The 22,215-nt window shown below is 44.0% G+C and overlaps 1 protein-coding gene across 1 annotated transcript in view; it reads right to left on the reverse strand.

The window, feature by feature from the left end:
* The window catches only part of LOC126542042 (protein Wnt-4-like), a 66,107-nt gene extending 44,237 nt beyond the window's left edge, over positions 1 to 21,870 (reverse strand). The window contains exon 1 of the mRNA XM_050189014.3: positions 20,932 to 21,870. Within this exon, the coding sequence (XP_050044971.1) occupies positions 20,932 to 21,014 (83 nt within the window). The 5' untranslated portion in view covers positions 21,015 to 21,870. The remainder of the gene's footprint in view (positions 1 to 20,931) is intronic.
* Between the last annotated feature and the right edge of the window lie 345 nt (positions 21,871 to 22,215).

The following is a 22,215-nucleotide window of genomic DNA, read 5'->3' on the forward strand; positions in this document are numbered from 1 at the left end:
TTGGGTGTCACATAGACGGAAACAATACTAACTATAGAACAATACAACATATCTCGAATAAAACAGATCAAGTCATAGGTTACTAAGGAGAATTACCAATAGACAAAGAGGCTTAGGAGAAGACAGCGCTTTGAGGCTAATACACGCCATTGCTCTTTGTCACTTCACTTGTGTGGCTGGATTATTCAAATGGAAGCAGGCAGAACTTAGCAAACTTAATGTGATGCTCAGGAAGCTCGTTAAAGTAGCCCTAGGGATACCAAGTAACGCTGCAACCGACAAACTCATGAGTCTAGGGGGGCACAACACAATGGAAGAAATCGCGGAGGCCCAACAGCTAGCGCAACACGAAAGATTGACAGTCACGAGCTGGCAGGAACATATTACAGGCAACAGGTGCAGAACTGAATTCATCAAGGAGCCCAATAGAGGCTGAAGTAGAATTAAGGACTGAAGTTAGGAACAAGATCAGAACCAACCCTCTCCCCAGAAAAATGCATCTAGAATATAATGTCGAAAGGAGAATTTCCTGCAAGAGCTAAAGCACTCTTGCAGGAAATAGAGCAGCAGAACCAATTGGCAGCTATAGTTGATGCTGCCTGGGTGAAAGGTAAAGAAGCATATACGGCCATTGTATCAAATTATCAAGGGAAGGTGCAAGACGCTCTCACTATTTTTACCAAGGACCCCATGGTGGCGGAACAAGCGGCAATTGCTCTAGCCATCAGGAGTAATAAGTGGGCCTGCATTCACAGTGATTCGAAATCCGCTGTAAAGTGTTTTGATAAAGGCTACGTAGGTGGAGTTGCAGCTAAGCTTTTTGAAAACATTGGGATTATTAGAACTGAAATCCCATGGTTTCCTGCGCATATATGGAAAGTGGACGAGACTCGGGTAAACCTGAATGAGGTTGCTCATGACTTGGCACGAGGACTTGCTAACCGTGACAGTCACAACCGAGCCGTTCACCATCAAGCCAGGGTATCTAGAGATCATTTAATAACATACAATGACGTTACCAAACATTACCATTTAGGACGTAACTGCCACATTTAGGACGTAATTGCCATATTCAAAACTGAACAGGGATCAGGCAGTCTCACTGCGCTTATTGCAAGCGGGTACATATCCCACACCGTACACCATTAATAAAATATATCCAGAGAGGGAGATTAAGATGGACTGCAACGATTGTAATGGCATCATTGGAATCAGAGATATGTTGGCGGGGTGTCCCGCGACTCTCCCCAACCTCGCTGAAGAATGGACACAGTGGGAAAAAAGGATTCAAAGCCCATTGTTTCAGGACCAACTAAGGGCAGTCCAGAGCGCCCATGATGTCGCTGAAAGGCTTGGCCTGAAAGTGCCAACGTGGGAGCGGCCCGCCTTGGCTTAAGAAGTCGAGCCTCCGGACCTCATTACAATAAAAGTTTTCACACACACACACACACTTCACGAATATTTATTTGTTCTTTTTTTATTACAGTAATTTAGTAAACGCGCGAGTTTGTTGCGAAGCATTTGCTGACCACGACCAGTGCGACAATACGGAACATTCCATATTTCTGTTGTTCTTGTGTTATATGATACTTCTTCCGGATGCCGATTTGCTCACCCCATGAAGAGATAACTATGACGGTCATAATTGAGGCGATATTCAAGCAACAACTTGTATTCTCATGCATCTTGTGCTTTAATTATTCTATATTTTAGAGACCTGGGAAGTGGGATGCAGAATTGTCACGTTCTCAATTATTCTCAAAAATCTTTTTTGCATTACTAATAGTTGCGAGAGATTCGATTTTGTAGCTGTCCTCCAGGCCAAATGACAGTAGTTTAGATACAAAGCAAACAAGGCATTATAGATCAACAATTTTTCTAACTTCGGAATTAAGTAGCGATTTCGATATAGAATTCCCGTTATCGCACCTAACTTTTGTAATATCGCATTTACGTGGTCATCCCACTGTAGTGATTCCGAAAAATCCACACCAAGCACCGTAATAGAGTTAACTATCTCCATCTCTGAGCAGAGAAAAACAAGGTTACCTTTTACAGAAACATGCCTACCTATAGAATGAAAAATCACAGCCTTTGTTTTTTTCGTATTTATCGTTAATTGGTTATTAGCTGCCCACGTACCTAATTCGTCTAAAACAGCATTAGCTTTATGAAAAATATCGGTGTCTGATGAAGACGAAACAAATGTGCTGGTGTCGTCAGCACAAATCATCAGTTTAACTTCTGAAGAAATATGGACTATGCCATTTATGCATAAATTAATGATCAAAGGCCCGAGAATGCTATCCTGTGGTACTCTTGAGTTTATTTGCTTTCTGTCTGATACTATATCATTCATTGATTCGAACTGACGTCTTTCTGAAAGATAACTTTTGAATAGCATCAGGAGAAGCCCACGGATGCCATAGTGACTTAATTTATGAAATAAAATTTTAAGGCTTGCTTAAAATCAACAAAAATTCCAAGAATAAATTGTTTTTCTTCAAACTTCTGCAATGTATATTCTTTCTGGTTGAGAGCAAGTTCTGTTGATCGATTTTTTAGAAAGCCGTACTGACATTTCGTTATCGCGTACTTATTACAGAAAGGATGTAGTCGATGACAGATTATTTTCTCGAAACCTTGCTCGAAAAGAAGGGCTCGAAATCGGTCCGGAGTCGCCCAGTACGGGGCGTCATAAGCAATGCTTTGCTACTTTACGTTAATCACAATGAAGAAAGAAAGAAAGAGAAAGAAAGAAGGAGAAATAAAAAAAAAATTAATGAATGAATGAATGAGACCCCTATTTTACTCGTCCTAACAGTCTTCACAAATATCACCAAATATTAGTTTCACTTGGCCAGGCAACAGCCGCTCCACTTTACTTGCTGGAAACCAACAACGCTTATAAAATAATTTTAGATGCACTAACAGCGGATGAAAATTTCTTTCGTCATTAACAAGGAACGACAAGTGTTGTATATATTTAGATATTTGGAACATAATAAACTCTCGACGATACGGCATTATCTAGGCATCGCCCTTGGTCAATGCTTTAACCTGCTAGCAATGCCACAGATCTGCCTTCATAGAGACTGCACGCCTACCGAAACACGCACACACGCACAGACATAAATAATCAAATAAGAAACAAAAATTGATCGGAATGACTGGAGGTGATAGGAACAAGACACGTCTGAGCACGCGCCCGCTCTCCTTTGGTAATTCCCACTGCTGCCATTCTTATTTGTCTTAATAATTGAGACGATCGTAACATACGATTTGCAGTGAAACCGCTTCCTCCTTAAAAGGAGCGCGAGAGAAAGAGAATGCATTGATCAGAAAACGACAGCGACTAGTTTTGCTTGGTGATCGAAGGGAGACGGATGTTAGGTATAAGTCCCATTTATATACGTTTCTTCGTGAGAAAATATATCAATTAAAAGAGCGTAAGGGCATCAAACACGGTACACCATTTCATCACGCAGGAAACTGCTTTGTATAACCCAGCGCTTCGCGACGCTATCTGGCAAACTTCAATTTAACAGAGCTATAAGGGGAAGAAAAAAGAAGAGGAGAGAAAACAGCAAAACTTACAAAAAAGAAAAGTCGTTCAACGTGCTTTCACAGAATAAGTCGAACCTGTACAGGAATACCTGTATGTTTGGGACGCTTTCGCGGAAGAAGGCGAAGACGAAGAAGAAGGAGAGGAAGAAGTAGAGAAGGAACAACAACAGCAACAACAAAAACGACGACTACGACGACGACAACAACACGATGCATGAAAGAAATGGGTGAGAAATAAGTGCCGAGGGAAGGAAGAAACGGACCCAGCAGCGCGGCATTAAAGCCGGCTCCCAGCGCGCGCAAAAATAGACCTCGAAATACGTCACCCCGCTCCCTCTCCACCCGCCGCGGAGCCGTCTTGTAAACCCATACCGCGCGCTCCGGTCCGAGCAGATGATCTGCTTGTCCGATACGCGCGGCAACATGTGTACGGCACGCATGCACATGCGCCGCACGCTGCCTTTGCGGACCCGCTGCTCGTCGGAGTCGCGCCTTATCGCCCACCGGCGCGGCTTCCCTCGCGTCTCGCGTTCCCTTCTGTGCCTAAACTCATCTAACTGGTTTTCCGCGGGCCCCGTGCGCCACTCGGCACCTTGTCTGTGGTTCGTCCGTGTGTGCGTGTGGGGCGTTTAAAATGCGGAGGCGTGCCTTGCATGCATCCCCTGCGACTGGTGTTCTCTTCCAACGCTGAATTCGAGCTGCGTCTGCTGGAATGCAATCGTAAGCGATTAAAATAAACGAAAGCGCCGAAAGAGAGTGAGAGGGAGAGACGGAGATATATATATATATATATATCTATCCGTCTTTGGAATTTCCTCAAACGCGTAATAAATAAAGGGAAATTTTGTTACGTACACTCCAAGAGAAGGCGTCCACTCATGCGGGTGTGGCTACTTTTTTCAGATGCGTACCGTAATCTTTTTTAGTGCTCTCTCGTACCCCATAGGAGAGCGTTTATTTTTGCGATAGAGAACGTTCGGGCCTCCGTCATGTGACGAAAGCAGAGCGAACGTACTCAATGGCGTAACATACGACAGCTTTCGAGAGTGGAGTTAATGGTTGGACAGGTTGTCATGCTGTTCGTACCGACATGTCCTGCTTGTTCCGTTGCCTGCGCTGCTTGCCAGGTTCAAGTATTTGTTTCCTCGCGAAAATGACCTTTAAGCGTCCCCTTTCTTCTGAGTGAGTATTCATGACAACTAGCTGACAGAAGAGTTAATCCGTCGTACTGTGGCCCATATAGTTAAAAAAAACGCAACTCTTTTTTTCTCTCTCACAAGCATTGAATTGCGGCCTTGTTGGTACATCTCAGTGTTTAGCGCAGAAATTTCAAGAAGCAACGGACAGCAGAGGAGGCGAGACGTACACAAGCGCTTGCATATGTCTCCTATGCTGTCCGCTGTTTCTTTGAAATTTGTGGGCTAATCACTGAAAGTGTAACTTTTTTCATTTTTTAATCCTCTCTCTTCTTTTTTTTTTACTATTCGCCAACTCGTCCACCATCGTATTATGTTAAGGAAGAACAGTTCCTTTGATGAAATGCCATTCCTTGCATCTTGCGTATTTTTGGCAGGAGTCATTTGTGGTGTTATAGCGCTGTGAATGCTCAGGACCTTCTTGTACAAGGAATGTATTAAGAGCGTGCAGAAAGGCCTTGAGAACCGCCTTGATGATTCACCGCTATTGTAATGTACAATACAGACTAGGATGTAACAGGAACGACGTAGATGCTCTTATGGCTGAAAGCTGGGCGAGTTGGTGACTGACATTGTGAAATATGTTAGCAGCGATAAGGAAGACGAATCAGGAAACATGGAGCTCGCAACACAGCCAGCGCACTTTCTGTACTCTTCGTGTCTCGTCTTCTTTAGCGCTGTTAATATGCTCCGTAATGCGACTCAGAGGCTGAATGTGCGAGACAGAATGTCCAACGGGTCACATGACCGGCGAGACGAAATGTCCAACGAGACGAAATAATTTCCAACCGAGATGGGGAATATCCAACCGGGACAGTATGTCTAACCGAGGCGGAATGCCGAACCGAGATGGAATGTCCAACGAGCCTTAATGTACAACGAATCTGAATGTCCACTGATGGAAGTGGCGCAAATAACTTTTTTTACATTTCCGCAACTAGGCGCAGTCGCGGAAACAGTTTCCACGAATGGACGTTCCGCCTCGTTGGACGTTGAGACCGCAAGTGTTTGTAATACTAGATGTTCATTTCTGTAGCTCGACTCTCTCACAATACAGGGCCTCTTCCCAGCAGACCGGCAACGATATCTCAATCGGCGATATTTTTTAGGGCCATCGATAATACGGTGGCGGTGCTGTTGCAACTGGCGGAGTTATCCTGTCGCGCTTGGCTGGCAACTGTTCCACCTGAGCATCTCTTTTGCTATTAGCAAGCGCGTTTCACTAAATGTTCAACTTCGTGTATTGGGCACGCCGTTTACTCGCTTCTACGTGTACCTTAAGTGACCGGCCTCTCTCTCTCTCTCTCTCTCTCTCCATCTGCAAACGCGTCTATTCTCATTGTCGAGCATTAAGAACCAACAAAAACTGTCTCAGCCGCAGACGGGCAACGTGTTTTCTCGCAAAATACGGGAACACGTGACGGGGGCCCGCATTGTCGTACATTCACACGTGGATAATAAGATTTTGTCAAGTGACTAAGAAAGCCTCTCAGGCAGTCGCACCATCGACCGTGCTGTGCTGAATACGTCACTTTTCGTTAGATCACTGGAGTGAACAAGAGTTGGGCCCGCACATTGGATAGAAAGTGGAACACCTTGCAACGCCGAACCTTGGTTACTCCTGTCTTGCTGTGCAATAGTACCAGGTCTCCGCCCACTTTGAGAGAGTCAGTTACAGCGTCCGCGGCACGAGACAGTTCATCCTCTAACTATACTCCCAAAAAGAGTGGTCAGTCTTCAACTGCGCCAGTTGTTCCGTTCGAGAGTGACAGAGACAAAATTGGTAATCGGTTCTCTGCTGTTAAAAGACTGCCACTTTCATTGAATACCTAAACACGTTACTCCAGCGCGTCCTCCTTTCACCGTCATTCCACTCGAGTGGAATGACGCACAGCTTAACGCCATATTAAGCTCTGTACCAACGTTCACAAAAAGATTTTTCTGTGAACTTTGGTATAGAGCATGACATGACGTGGCGAGGTAAGTACTGCACTAACCGTGAAAAAGAGTCGGAACGCCTACCGAGTTATGTTAACACACACTGTAATAGAAGCCACTGTCGTCCGCGTATCACGCTTATGTGCCCGTCTCCCTTCGACGACGGGATCGAGTTTCAGCAACCAGTGTCGGCTCTCGCGTCCGCTTCGCTTTCACGGACCCGGCGGCCGCACGTCGATCACGGCACGTAGTATTTTTGGAAGCCATTGTATCCGCCCTTTCTGTACGCATGGGGCTCCCGTAGGTGACTTTGCGGAGCGTGCGCCAGTTTAACAAACGTCTTCGCGATTTCAGCTCAGTGAATCACCGCGTCGTACTATTTGGTTTACGAATACTTCGAGAGTGTTGTGATTAAATGTCGCACGAAACAAAACACCATGAAATAAAAACCGAAAGCACACACCAGACACAGTGTCAGCGTCTTTAGTCTTTCCACGCTGTCACGCTTTATCGTTCATACTCTGTTGCGTTGTGTAACATTTTGGACGAACGTTCTAAAATGCCGGTTTCAGAGGTCATACGGGTGTAGTTTTTATGTCTGTTTGGCTCGTGATTGTCGTATGTCTTGTAAGCCACTCACTCACTCACTCACTCACTCACTCACTCACTCACTCACTCACTCACTCACTCACTCACTCACTCACTCACTCACTCACTCACTCACTCACTCACTCACTCACTCACTCAATCAATCAATCAATCAATCAATCAATCAATCAATCAATCAATCAATCAATCAATCAATCAATCAATCAATCAATCAATCAATCAATCAATCAATCAATCAATCAATCAATCTCAGTGGCAAATGAGGAACATGTTTGTATTTAAATGTGGAGACCTCTGACATACTCGGAAACCAGATTTCTCGTAGTGCAGTTTCTTACCGATGGCGTCGAGATTAGTACTTCATAGAAAGTTCAGATGGCCCCTTATAATTCAACATGCAGAAAAGTGTCTGGAGGCTTTCAGTCAGCGTGCCATACTGTGTACTACGATATTATTGCACTTATTTATTTCTAAGGAGCGTATTTCGTGCCATACTGTGTACTACGATATCATTGCACTTATTTGTTTCTAAGGAGCGTATTTCGGAATTATAGCGAAAGAGAGATACGCATTATGGAGAAACGGACTTCTGAGTCAGCTTTCTTGATGGGCATGTTTGCTGGTAGCTGTCGTAGGCTTCTGTCGACTTGTAGCTTAAATTGCCGAGCTGCTACATCTCTATAGTGCTCTTGTTTGCGTCTACCTTTCATCTGTTTTTTCCCTCTTCGCTTTCTTTGTGATTTTTCCGTTTTCCTTTTGTGTGCCCTTCTTTGCCATTTGGGGCGCTCAGGCGCTGTGCCAATTTTGGAGGCACTTGCTAACTTGCCTCGATTCTCTTATTTGTTTTTCTCATTTAGAGAAGTAATGCAAGCGAATTCCTCTGCACAAGACTTATACCGAGCTTACGTAGAGTACGAACCCGGAGGAAGCACATGCACACTCACTTGATCTGGGGTAAAACAGAGCTGCACGTGGATTCGCCGTTTTCGACTTTTTCTTACGGGGCCGAATTTACAAAGCTTGATGTTCTTAAAAGTACTTCGCCATTGGCAGGCCGCCTTCATTAATGTTGCGTCCTACATCACGATCGATTAAAATCTTCTTTTAGGAACAATTCTAGCGATTTTTGTGAATACGGGCCCTAAGTTTTAATTTTGTTTACCTTCTGTATCGCTAAGCAAAAAGGAGCAGACGTCACAACTCTTGTGTGATAAAAACCTGTTAGTGTGTTCATTTTCATAATGATGAAAAAGAAAATGTTAACCTCCATGGTCGAAGCGAGGTTACTTAGTTGACGCACCGACACGTTCTATCTCAACGAAAGTTAACACACGCAGAGGTACACGCACAAACGCACGCCCGCCGTGGTGGCACGTGTATACACGGTATATGACGTTCTGTTGCTCAGCACGAGGTCGCGGATTCGGTTACCAGCTGATCAGTGCAGAATACAAAAACGTTCTTGTACTTAGATGTAGTTTCGCAATATGTCCTGCCGAAATTTGCGATGAGATTAATTGGAGTTTGTGTTAATAATACAAGAAAAAAATCTCTATCGCGAAGTTCGGGACAAAAATAAATGTAATACGCTTGTATTTTGTGACTGAGGTTTAGGAAGAATGTCGCGCAAATCTCAAGATTCTTGCTGAATGCACATGTCTTCAGCAATGAAGAGCTTCAACGCTGTCAGGGAACTTCGTCTGCTTACATGCAAATAAGTCACGAGCCTTCTGGAGCTCGAGTGCTGTCAATTGCCGATTGCATAAGCTGGATGCCTTGCTACGGCTACAACTGCCATCCAGCCTTTCTCGCGGCGAAACAACCTTTCTGCGCCGCTTGTGGCTGGGAGTGGAGTTCACGATCGCTTACTCCTATCGTATGGGAATGCCCGACAGCCCAATGTGCGACTATGTAGGTGCGAGGAAACCATCGAGCACCTATTGTGCCTACGACGTGCAACGCCTCTCTCTCAGAGCATCTTTAAACCCACTGGACTCGAGACCGTTCTCCGAGTCGAAGATACTCAGACCGTGACCACACTCTTCACTGACACAAAAAGCGATTCGTGCACTAGTACAATACTTGAAGCGCACCGGTTTAAAAGACCCCTTATAATGTCCCTGCGCATCATCCCACATGCTCTTAGTGCTCACTCTCTCCGTCTTTTCCTCTTTCTATTGCCCGTTTCCTCAACCCCTGTGTAGAGTAGCAAACCGGACGCTCGTCTGCTTGACCTCCCTGCCTTTCCTCTCCTTGCTTTCTCCCTCTCTCCACCCTGTCATTGGAATCTGTGCTTTAAAGTAGACAATTAAATGTCTAATCAGCTACTCGTCATCAAATGGTCCCTTATTTGTTGACTATCAAGCATTTATCGAGGCCCGTCCCCGCTTGTATTCCGACGCCACAAGAAAGACATTATTTCCGTTGGACTGTCTTAAACATTTTCGGATCTCCTCATTTGAAGCATCCGGTGTGATCATATTGTAACATACATGTTTGTGCAATACACAGGATCCTATGTGATCACATAGGCCGTATAGAATGAAACATATTGAATTTTTAAGCAAGACGCAGGTAACAGCACGACTACGGAAAGACGAATAAGCCGGGCCTATCATCGCATTGGTATTGTTCAGGCCTGGAAAGCAAGCCGGGATGCAAATTATATACAGACTAATAAGTCCGCGCGGTGATTCCTTTTTGCCAATTTTGTATTACGACCTGGTCATCGTGTGGCCAATTTATCACCTGCCGTTAACATCTCAACCGTCTATTCGAATGTCGATCGGCGCAAGTACTCGCTTTGAAAGACTTTAAATGATGTTCTTGTATTATACCGGCACTAAGCTCTGTAATTGCCGTTAATTAGCACAGTTTTTTACCTTTCTTTAATTTGTCGAACTAAAAGCTTGAACCTTTACTGCGTTGTGTTCACATTTGTGGCCGTCAGGATAGTGCATCAAAAGGAAACGCACTGACGGAAATAATGATATTGAAAATATGTCGCATACATTTTGAGACACTTCTTATTGGCCTTGTGCTGCAAGTTTGGAAAATATTTCTAAAGTGTTTTAGTAAAACGAGTGGGAAGGTAGACCAGAAAATGGCTGTGTCTTTGCTCTCTGGTTCAGTATGTTCTCATGTAACAGGTTTACTTCTTTATTTTTCGCATTGTTTTACATCAGAGGCATATTTTTCCAGTGAGCAGACAGGTGCTCTGCAAGCATGCTAGACCTGGAATAGTTGATGTTGTCATATATCTCACATTCCCGTAGAAAGTTATCACATGGAGTCCACAATCTATAAAAAATTGCCAAAACTCGCAAAAGAATCGAAAGTTATCAGTCTGTTCTGCAGCTGCATATGCTTTTCGCGAGTTTCAATATAAAACGCCTATTTCAGTAATAAACGAACAGCTGCAGTTCAGTGCTGCGTGTATGTCCTCATTTTTGTTTCTTTTTTAGTGTGTGCATGTTTTTTTCTCAAATGCTCAGCTTAACAATATCATTGAACTACTAGACCGTCAGTACGTGTTAAGCGCTTTTCACGCTTCTGAAGATGCAAAAAATTTGGTCGAGCTAAAATTCTCGCGCGCTTCTCAGGATCTTAAACATTTACAACGAAGCTGTATATGGCTAGCCGATTCGTCCGTCCGTACGTCTGTCGCCTGTACGCCGAAAACTCCGGCGCAACCTCATGCGCATGCGCGAAAAAATAAAAAGAGGAAGGGATGCGCGCAATTGGCTGCGCCAGTAGCGACGTCGTTGCCCTCCGTCGCAGCCGAGCGCACGCGCAGCAGTTTCTCTCCGGCTCCGAAATGGTTAGGCCACGCGTCGTACGTACTCCCCAGGAGTAGGCAGCTTTCGATCGGCAACGCCGCGAGCAGAACCGCGAACGAGCTCGTCTACGCCGTGCCGATGCTGCAGCCCGGCCACAAGAACAGGCTCGAGCAGCTGACCACAAGCAGCAACTGCGTACCGAGGAACCGGCAGCCTACCAAGCCGTCGTTTAATGAACCGTCAGAATGAACCTAGTGATAAACACCGGGGCCGCACGTTTCAGCTTCGCTGGTTGACAACATATATGGAGTGCTTGGGCGGTGATTTTTTTTCTTTATACAACACTAATCCGTTCGAAACTGGAATATGCCGCCTCTGTCTGGGACTCTTTTACATGACAGTCGAATTCATTCACTCGAAATGGTCGAGGATAACCCGACGCGTTTCATCATGTCTAACTATATGCTCGAACTGCAAGTGTCACTGATATAAAATCTAGCCTTCAACTGCCGTCACTCGCCCTCTCGTTCTTGCTTTTTTTCATCTCACATTCTCAGATTTTACCATCATTCACTACGAAAGGAATTGATTTCTGCTCTCCAGTATGTCCCATCCTGCATTGACCACGGATATGACGTGGCGATCGCTTTCTGTAGGACTTCCATTTTACGCAACTGATTCTTTCCAAGGACTTCTGAACTGTATAACCACCTTCCTTGCGTTCATTGCTGATATATCAGGCCAGCAAGTTTTCAAGAACACTTTAACTAAGACTAACTAATAGTTAAAATTTTCCTTTATCCGTTCTTTGTTGTTCCATCTTGTTTTTGTTTTTACCAGGGGTATGCACTTTACCGGATTTACATTATTTGTTTCAGTGTTTGTGTTTTGTTATAATTTAATGTATTTTAGTGTGGTGTCCTTTTTGTTTATATATGTATCTTTTTTTGATGTGTTCCTTGTGACCACTCCCATCTGTAATGCTTCGGCCCTGAGGGTGCAATAAATGAAGTTATCATTATTTGGTTATCGACTTGCCATGCGTACTCGTAGACGCGAAAGATGATGTTACCGAAATTTGTGTAAGCAGTGTTTCTTGATATCAGCGTTTATTGACATCAGATGTTACGAGCGTGTTCTGCCTTGAATTATTAGGTGTGCTATCCTGCTCAATACGAGTTGCAACACGGGACGAGCCCGTGAGCCAAGGAACTCTAAGACGGCACGGCAGCGCCGACATGACGTACAAAAAATCCGTAAATTAAACGCCGTTCCTAACACGCCGCACCCCTACTTATGTAGCAAGTGTGTACATCTTCCATTTTATTTAAGCGTAATAAATAGTGTCCAAAGCGTTTCAACTTGTATTGAGAGCGATAGTAGGAGACGTTTTACTTAACTTTATAGCATCAGAAAGCCCCTGGCGGAACGCTATGCAGTATTCTAGGAATATTCTCGGCGTTGCTTCTCGAAGGTTTCAGTACGCGGTTTCGAGTATCGTTGACACACTCGCTAAATTTGCGATCCTAAACGATTTGGAACACCTTTAGCAATTTTGCCAGCCTGACCACTTTTCATTGTAGAAGTAAACGCGAAGGTATACAGATTTCTATGCTTAGAAATTGTTTATCGAAGGAGCCGTTAGGGAAAAAAAAATATGCACCTCACTGCATGCGAGGGTTGCATGTGTATACGGCTGGGAGAACGCCAATGGTGCACCGTGCTTCTTGAAATAAGTATCGGCAAGTGACTGCCAAAGAAAACCGAAGAAAATAAACTGAAGGAGTGCTTTTGAACAACCAAATGGCAATAGTATAACAAAGAAGGATAACCAGCGAAGCTTTACGGGGATTGCTATATTGACAACTACATTGATATATATGGTTATCGCTAGATTGATTGAATAAAGACACATACACCTAACCTCGTGGTTTTTATCGTCTTTATTTTGTTTCATTTGTTACCACAGTGACCAATAGCTTTGTGGTCGCTGTGGTACACCGCGATCGGTTGTACTGCTACGCTAGACACATTCTTGCCAAAGGCTAAATCTGTAGACGACGGGTGATGCGTGGTCAGCACATTGACGTCCGTGGAACATTCAATTCCAAACCGTTCCAACAGTAAGGATATACAATCCACTTACCGTCGAGGCGCGCTAGGTCAACGTTAAGAGGAAGCTTTAGCTCGGGCCCAACTCCGACGCGGCCTATTCATATACATGTAAAACGCAAAAACGTTTTTCTGAGATAACCCCAGGACCAATTTTAATGAAATTTGTTGCATTTCAGAGAAAAAAGTTAAATTCTAGTGACTGTCTGAAGCGGAATTTCGATGTATGTCCTGAATTTTCTTAAATATATTTTCAAATATTCGACCGTCCGAAAAAAATAGAAGCACGAAGTTTACAAATTCAAAGCTCGCCATCAAGAACAGATACCGTGGCTCTGTAAACGGCATCCATTAGCTCATTCAAAGCGGACAAATTCGATATGTCATTTTACATGTTACGTGAATTTGTTACGTTGGTTACAAAGGTTCTGCTAAAGCTATATTTCCATATCACTATTTTTTTTTTCATTTTCATATGTAATATATCAATTTTGTCCGCTTTAGATGTACTATTAGATGCGATTCCCAGAATGGTATTATTATTTTTGTTTGTTGAGTTACAGAGTTGTAAACTTGATAGTTTCGTTTTTTTGAGAAGTTTCGATTTTAGCCAATTTTTAATAAACAATTGACGACCTAACTCAAAAATTCGATACCAACAGTCACTAGATTTTAAGTTTTTCTTTTAAATGCAACAAACCTCGTCAAATTTGGTGCAGTTGTTGCCGAGAAAGACGAATTCTCCTTTTACATGTATTTAGATAGGAGCACCCGAGCTAAAGCTTCCTCTTAATATCGACGATTGGTGGGTACACTATTGCGTTTTGTTATACTTTTCGACCCTCCAATGGGAGCGAATCAAGGAGAGCCGCCATCCCACATTCTATATATGGCACCACCGCGACTTGTTTTTTCAACATCGCGGACACATTTTTTTCCGTATCCTAGCCATAGACAGCTTCCCTGTTAAAAAAAAAAGAAAAAAAAAGAAGTGAAGGCGGGGGGGGGGGGGGGGGGGGGGCGGTGGAGTGGAGAAAATAATTGCTGGTCGACATATGGTCCCCGGTTATAATCCTCAGAAGCGATCGTCGGATAGGCGTTTCTTTGTGCAGGCTTTGCTCCCAGCCGCTTAACGCGGATTATACATTAGAGACCACAACCACGCACAGAAGGCGAAAAAAGAAACGCAATGATAGAAAAGAACATAGCGCAAGAGAAAGTTATAACTGCAGGCAAATTTGCAAGGACAATTCCAAGGCCCCATTGCCTTACTTGCGCTGCAGGCAAAAGAAAAAAACGACGACGTTCTACTCCCAAGCACACTAAGTGCGCTCCCCTCATAACCTCACATTTACCTATACTGCACAGCATGCACAACTCATACCTGAAAGAAAGAGAGAGAAAGAGAAAAAAAGAAACGCAATGAATGAATATGCTTAGCCGTTGAGTGATGAGAGTCGCCACAGCAGGCCTGTAATCCGCTGAGGCGCGCGTATAATACGTATATACATATGCCGCGACCTGTAAAATGCGCGCCATTCACACACGCATACCGGATGGCTAGTGCGTTGCCTGACACAGCCTACAGCTACCGAGTTGAGCGAAGGACTGAGAAAAAACAAAGAAACGAAGAAAGAAGTATGTGCCCGCAGAATGTCATAGGTCCTTTGCGTGGCTGCTTTCTTCAAACGAGGTTACAGACCGTCTACGAAACACAAAGCCAGCATCGTCGATTGTTTCTGTGCCTGCCCCCGGCTCCCACGTGTGTGCCTGTCGCTGTAAACGATCGACGTCCGTGGCGTGCATCTTGCTTAGTTTTGTTATTAGCCAGGTCCCGGAAGCTCTGCGGCTGGACTACGGCGTGCGCCGCGAATTATTATTATGATTGTTTGTTTTGAAAACATAAGCACATATGGCGGGAAAGGGAAAGCGAGGAGCAGGCTGGCATCTGCCACTGGAAGGGGCACAGCGCCCACCTACTCTTGCGAGAGGAGGAGACAGAGACGTACAAATGGAAGATAGGAAGAAGGAGAGGAAGGAGGAAAGAAAGGAACGATTGTTGGACTGACGCACGTACTTTTGTGTCGAAATCGATTTTTGACCTCTTGTTGCAGCACCACGGCAGTGTGATTCGACGATCGCGTGAAACGAATAAAAAAAGGACTGCAGGCATGTTTAGCGAAATGAACTTTGGGTCATTCTTGAAGTAAGGAAAGAAGTGCCCTAGGCAGAGATAGAAATGGACACTCAGGGCTCAGTGCAAGCGTCTCTGAGCGAAAGCGTCAATAGGAGAAAGATGCAAGGATAAAATGCAGCCCTAAAATATTAGCACTGAGCAGGCTCACTTATTCGCTTTAAGGTGCGTTTTATGGCAACACAATTAGGAGCAGTTCTTTAGAAATAGCGCAACGACAGCGGAGCTGTATAATGTCTTTTTAGTGCTGACATGTGTGTCGACCTGTTGCATAACTCTGTCGCACGTTCCTCAGCGTTTCTCATAGTCGCCTCAAATTATTGATGAAGTCGTACATGAATTGGGCTGAACTCAATACGGACTGAAGCCGAAAATCGAGCTTTGCCACACTTCCTATCTAAGGAGTCTGCATCAAAGCTTCCAATGGAGCTTCCATACTGTGGACTTTGCTGCATATTGCTTTCCTTTCATTACTCCAACCACTATTCTTGTCATGCGTGTACCACCACTCTCCTCTTCTTCTTTCTTGTTTTATTTCTCTAATTTCATTCGTAATGCTTCCACAACCATTTCCTTATACAATACACGTTTTTCGATTCAATTCAATTCAATTTAATTCATTCCGTAGCGACAGAAGGGCGTCGTGCGAGAAGTACAAGGTTCATTAATCATAGCCTGCACTTCATGGTTTCAGTTAAACAAGCAAACAAAAATGTATACCCTTTGCATTGTCTAAGCATCTATGACATTGTGCTACTATACAAGGTCGCTGTTCGATTCCAGGGCCCGCAGTTGGCGCTACAGTGAATGTTACAGCGAACGAGATAGGGACTGCTGTATTATTACAGGAAGCAGTAGCTAGCAGCAGTCAGTAGGTGCTTAATTAAACTGCAGCACTTGCAGTATTGTATTTGTATGTCTTTGTTTGTTTGTTTCTTTCTTTCTTTCTTTCTTTCTTTCTTTCTTTCTGTCTTTCTTTCTTTCTTTCTTTCTTTCTTTCTTTCTTTCTTTCTTTCTTTCTTTCTTTCTTTCTTTCTTTCGTTCGTTCTTTCTTTCTTTCATATATGACGGAAACGGAACAAACAGAAAGGGAATAGGACATGCACATTCGCCCGTTCAAGCTGCCTCGAATGTGTACCAACTGGCCAAGTTTTCTACACTACGGCAGTCATGGGAGTCAACTGTCCCTGTAAGAATGTGTTGCCTATGCTCATCGAGCTAACAGAGGGCGGAGTAGGCCGATATTTTTTTACTCTGACAGGGCGCGCACATCTAGGTATATGCATAGAACGCAGCCGACGACAGCGGGGAGCTTTCTCGAAATGCCGTCATTGGCGCCGCGTGATTCACTGCCGTCGTTACGGGGATGTACCCGCAGGTGAGCAATGCCGCCGCGTCTCTCTGAGCGCGCCGCAAAGCGGGCGAGCACGTTGTCGGGCAACGCTCGGAAATCAATCCGGTACACGTGCGGCTCGGTGGACGTGAGCGCGGGTATCGGTGTTGCGGAAGTCACGGATCATCGAGTTTTACAGATGCTACGGCTGCTCTTCAGGAACGCAGTGAAATCGTAACATGACGAACCCTGATGAAGCGAATTGTCCTCTGTATCGAACACGCCTAACTTCCTGCACGATAATGGCTTAAAATAATTTCCTGATGACGAATTGAACGTAGGATGTATCAAATTTGGGGCGTCCGCTGCCAGCGCCATAAAGCCAGTTGCACGCCGCGAACGCAGCGTTCAGGTGAGGCATTTGTTTTATTGTTTTTTCGTAATTTAAAAAACCCACGTGACCACCTTGTTATGGCATACTTAACCCAGAGAAAATTGGTGCCGCGTCATGAAAAGTGCCGCTTGTAATAAGGGGGTACTGCGCTATTAAACACGAGGACAACAGAAGTAGCACTTCCACCAATTAGTCCAATTTGCCGCTCTAATGAAAATTGCCGCTGTCGAAAACAGGTTTGACAAAAATTACTGTCTGTTATGCGTAGTTTTGTTATTTTCCTTTCCTCTTTCCTCCCATCCTTCCTATCTTCCATTTCTGTGTTGCTGTCACCTCCCTTCTGAAGAGTAGGCAGGCGTTGTGCCCCTTCCGCTGGCAGTTGCGAGCGTGCTCCTCACTTTCCCTTTTCTGTTAATTGTACATATGTGTTCAAAACAAATAATAGTAATAATTTTCAATGAAAGGCTTGCTTTCTTTTTTCTTCTCTCCACTACAGAGAACGAATCCGTATTGAATGAACTCATCGCAAAACTTTGTCTAAGTTTGTTACAGGTGAGTTTGAGTATATCGAATTACCTTATACAGGATCTCTCAGCTAACGTTAGCCAAGCTCTTCAACGAAAAAAAAAAGTATATATCAGAAGAACACAGTGCAATATAAGATTTTAATGCCTACAGTGTTTGGTCTTCAGGCCTCTGACAACCCAACACTGTAAATTTTGTATTTGTACCTATAGCACCGTGTTTTTTAAATCTCTTTTTTTTTCCGTTGCAAAGCTTGGCTAACATTAGCTGGGACACATAAAATATCTAACTCTATTTAGCACATAAGATTCTTCGTTTTAACCGGCTCTCACTAGTGGTACTACGTCTGCCGCTTTGTTACGTTTAATAATAATTTGTAATATATACCTGCGTAACCATGCGTAACTTCGCATTTTCTCAATACACACTTCTGCAAATTTGTGTTCAAGAAAGGTACCATAGGTACATTTACCCCTATAACCTCATGGTTCTGAGGTCCCACATTCATATACTTGGTTGTAATTTATTTCCCGCATTAAGAGATTGATTGATTGATTGATTGATTGATTGGTTGATTGATAAATTGATTTATTTATTGACTTATTCATTTATTAATATATAGAAAAGTGAAAAGATAGGCTTCGTTAAAGCAGGCTATCCCAAAATTACATATTTGTCACTCAGGCAAGAATAAGAAACGGAAAATCGAAAAAGAACATCAACGATCACTACAGTAGAAACACGAACACGTTACAAGCCCGGGGGCACTGCCTCTATGGACACCAGCATCAAAAGCACAGTCCAGTACCTGGGATGGTCCCCCATCACACAAGGGTGAAATATAGTCCACATGAGTCACGCTCACATTTAGTCACGCATTCGTAAGTGACAACCACATGTATTGGGGTTTATAATTGTTTGTCAGCTGAGATAAAGTGCCAAATATGACCTTTAATAAGCGGCCTTATGTTCCAAAATCACAGTCGAACAATCTGCGTTGTTTAACAAGGAGGAAAAAGTAGGAAGAACAATAACACTAACGCGCTCCAGACTGATTGTCTGTAAGGTCAGCAATATTGTTTAACTGCCAGTAAAAGAGTTAAAACAAAGTTGTCCTTACAGAATACCTCAGCCCTAATGCCCATTTGGCTTTGTTGTTTGTTTGCTGCTATTTTATCACTCTTGTCTAAGTTTGTTTCTTGTCATTTAATAATCATTGTTGTGAGACTTTGTAATTCTGCTATCTTCGCGCGATACGCACATCCTCAAAAAATTTATCATTACTGCGACAAACTTAATCCCTTATATTTTTGGTTCATTCGGAAATTCGATTTAACTAAATCACAACTTTTCTCTGTATTGTCTTGTTGAAATAATTTAGTTGTGAGAGAGAGATACGAACGCCTTGGCCCACTTTCCAACTTCCTTTTTGTTTGTTTTAAAAAGATGAATTGATATTATTGGGTGTCTGTATAATGAACTGAAAAGGCTAACTTAAAGACATTATTCAGTGAGACGTAATTTTGGCGTACATACCCCGTAAAATTGCGGAGGGAACTTGTAGGAAACAGGTGAAATCAAACTGCAGCAACTCGTCACACGTTTAGAAACAAGCATTTGTGCTCGGGATGCCCGCATCTCTCCACTGAAAGGATACCATGAGAAGCCAACACAGACAACAAGGACAACATAGGGCCAACACTCCCAACGTTAGTTCTAGTAATAACACATAAATACCTAAGAACTTGTATGGGGAAACGGCGCCGCAGTAGCTCAATTGATTAGAGCACTGCACGCGTAATACGAAGACGTGGGATCGTTCCCCACCTGCGGCAAGTTGTTCTTCCATCCACCTTCATTGCCATTAATTTATCATTTCTTTAATTCAATTAGTAAGTACAAGTAATTTCCCCTATGCTTTCCTTGGTGTCTTTGTTTGTGATTAATGTATGATTAATAAAAATCGGGCCCCTCGGTTAACCCCCTTTCATCTCGTCCTACTGAAAGGAGTGATTCAAGCACTCTGTGTGAATATTAGTGCCAGGAAACAAGATTATATATGTGCCGAATTTAACGAGAAGCGGTAGACATACTGTATTACAAACCATACATTTATGTTAGGGGGTCTCATCCTAAGGAGACTATAATGATTTTATGCATTTACCTGTATCACGCGCGGGGTTACTGGCAGGGCTGCCATTAAACTGCGGTAATGCTTGGCAAGAAGCAACATATTATGAACAGATACAAGTTCTCGCGTTCTGCCATATTGAATGACAAATACTTGTGTCACGGTACGCAGATCTATGCATTTCTATGCAGTAGCGGTAAACGGATGCAAAAAAAGAAAAAAAAATATATGCGAAGAACAAAGCTCTGGGTATTTGTAGCATCTGAAATAGCCTAATTACGTCTAGTTAAATGAACCGAGAAAATTGTTTAACCTGAACATCATGTATATAAATAATAGTGAGGTTTAATAGCCTTATCATGGAAAATTATTAAGTTAACTTCACATACCGCATGTATTGGACAAAGAGAATTGGAGATTAAACAAAAAATATCGGCGATGTAAACAGGAGCCATCAAGACGCAATAACGGAACCAGAAGGGAAAGTACATATAATCAGAATTGTCTGCAAATAAAACGTTATCGATGTTATGACATCGACATACTTGCATTTACACACTGAAATCGAATTTCTCGTTCTGAACAGCTGTTTCGCAGGAGTATAGGCGTTTAAAGCGTTCCATGCGCTGCGCCACCACACAGAAATGTACTTATATAGGGTAAAGTAAGACTGTCAAAAACTATACGTTTGTAGATTAATGAATCACTGATAGTATAAATGACCGCTTCAGCTAATACCAGAGAGTAGATTATAGCTATTGTTGTTGAATATGCACGCGTAGGAATGTGCGTGTATCTGCCCTTCCTTGTGATCAGCCGTGGTTGAACAAGGTGTCTCTCATGCTCCAGCCGAGTTTTGACGACTTCGTGCTGTTTGGAATGCTCACCGATATGTGACGCTTGCTTTTTTTTTCTGTGCGACACGAACGAGAGCAACGTATAACACATTCATTGTACATAAATTACCGACGACAAATTGACTTCTGTACTTCTCCGATGCGTGTATCGGTAGGTGCGATGCGCCAGCAACGACACGAATCTAAAAAAAAAAAAAAGATTTCACTTTTCGTGCGTCACATATACGGTCAGGATCCACAAAAGAACGCCGGCGGATTGCATGCAGGATCTAGCGTGGGAGCGGCAGTTCGCTTACCACCAACTGCAGTGCGCGGGCCGGTACGAGAAGCAGACGAGCCCAAACCAGACCGCAAGCAGAGGGCCCGGTCTCACGCCCATGCCGTTGTGTCCGTCCCGGGGTCACACACCTCACACCGTCGTCCTCTCGCGGGCGTTTGCGTCAAGTTTCCGCTGCTGCCGGGTTTGCGACGCGGACCCCGAATTCACCAGACACATCCATAGCCGAAAGTAATTGCGGAACGGTGCCCGGACCGCACGTCGATGGCGCACCCGAAAACCGCGTCGTCGTCTGCGAGCCGCCGTAGCAGACGCGCGCGCGCGCTGTTCGTCTGCTTCAGCCCGCCCACCAATGGAGGTTGGGGCGAGAGGGCGCTGCCGCTCCCCCCTTTCACCAATCGCGTCACGAGGCGGCCGATTTGTGTTTTCCCCCCACACCACCTCCACGACATTGTTTTCTTTTTTCATGTTTTGTTCTTGTTGCACGGCTTAAACAGAGTTTAGGGGTGAGAGTGTGCCCATACACGAGGGCTGCCGCTGGCTGCCCACAATTCGTACTTTTTTTCTTCTTTCAAGCATTACTCCAACGAAAGCAAAAGTATACGTACCCGCACTGGATGGGGAGAGATGCAGGGAACCAGCACGGGCAGCTTTCGAAGTTTCTCGTGTTACATAACGCGGAATCCGGGCTTACGCAACCGTCTAAAAGCGAAGGGTTTCTTGCGAGTCATATCAATTAACGTGGTGTGGATCTCTTGCAAAGTGCTGGAAGCTTATAAAGTTGCCGCTATCACTTATTACTTTTCTTTTGCGAGTTTGGTGTCCCTCGGAAGTGAACACCGTTATTTTCTTTTCACGTTGTGGCTGGTACCATGTGCACAAAATTATGACGTCTTATCTTTCCACATACGATGCGAATGGTTTCCTGTATTGCGCAAGTTTCATTAAAGCATTAGGACAAAGTGTGACTCAGCACATTCTTGTTTCGTGGGACTATCAAACAACAACGCCCGCCAGCAAGCTGCTCGCATTGCACAGGATTCGCTAGCACGAAAATATTCTGAGTTATCTTCGCATTTACCTTGATGCCAACTGTGAATTTCATTTGAGCAGCTCCTTAGGACACCTATGACTTAGAATGGTTTGGGCGCGAGCTTGTTGGCACAAATAATGCATTTTTAAGCAGTGCCAAAAAACGCGCGGACAACGAAGTGCACAGGACCAGCGCTGGCCCTGTGCTCTTTCTTGACCATGTGTTTTTTGACGCTGCTTAAAAATATACACCTATGATGGGGCATCGATT

This window comes from Dermacentor andersoni, chromosome 2 (genome assembly GCF_023375885.2).
Source record: "Dermacentor andersoni chromosome 2, qqDerAnde1_hic_scaffold, whole genome shotgun sequence".
NCBI classification, from domain to species: domain Eukaryota; kingdom Metazoa; phylum Arthropoda; class Arachnida; order Ixodida; family Ixodidae; genus Dermacentor; species Dermacentor andersoni.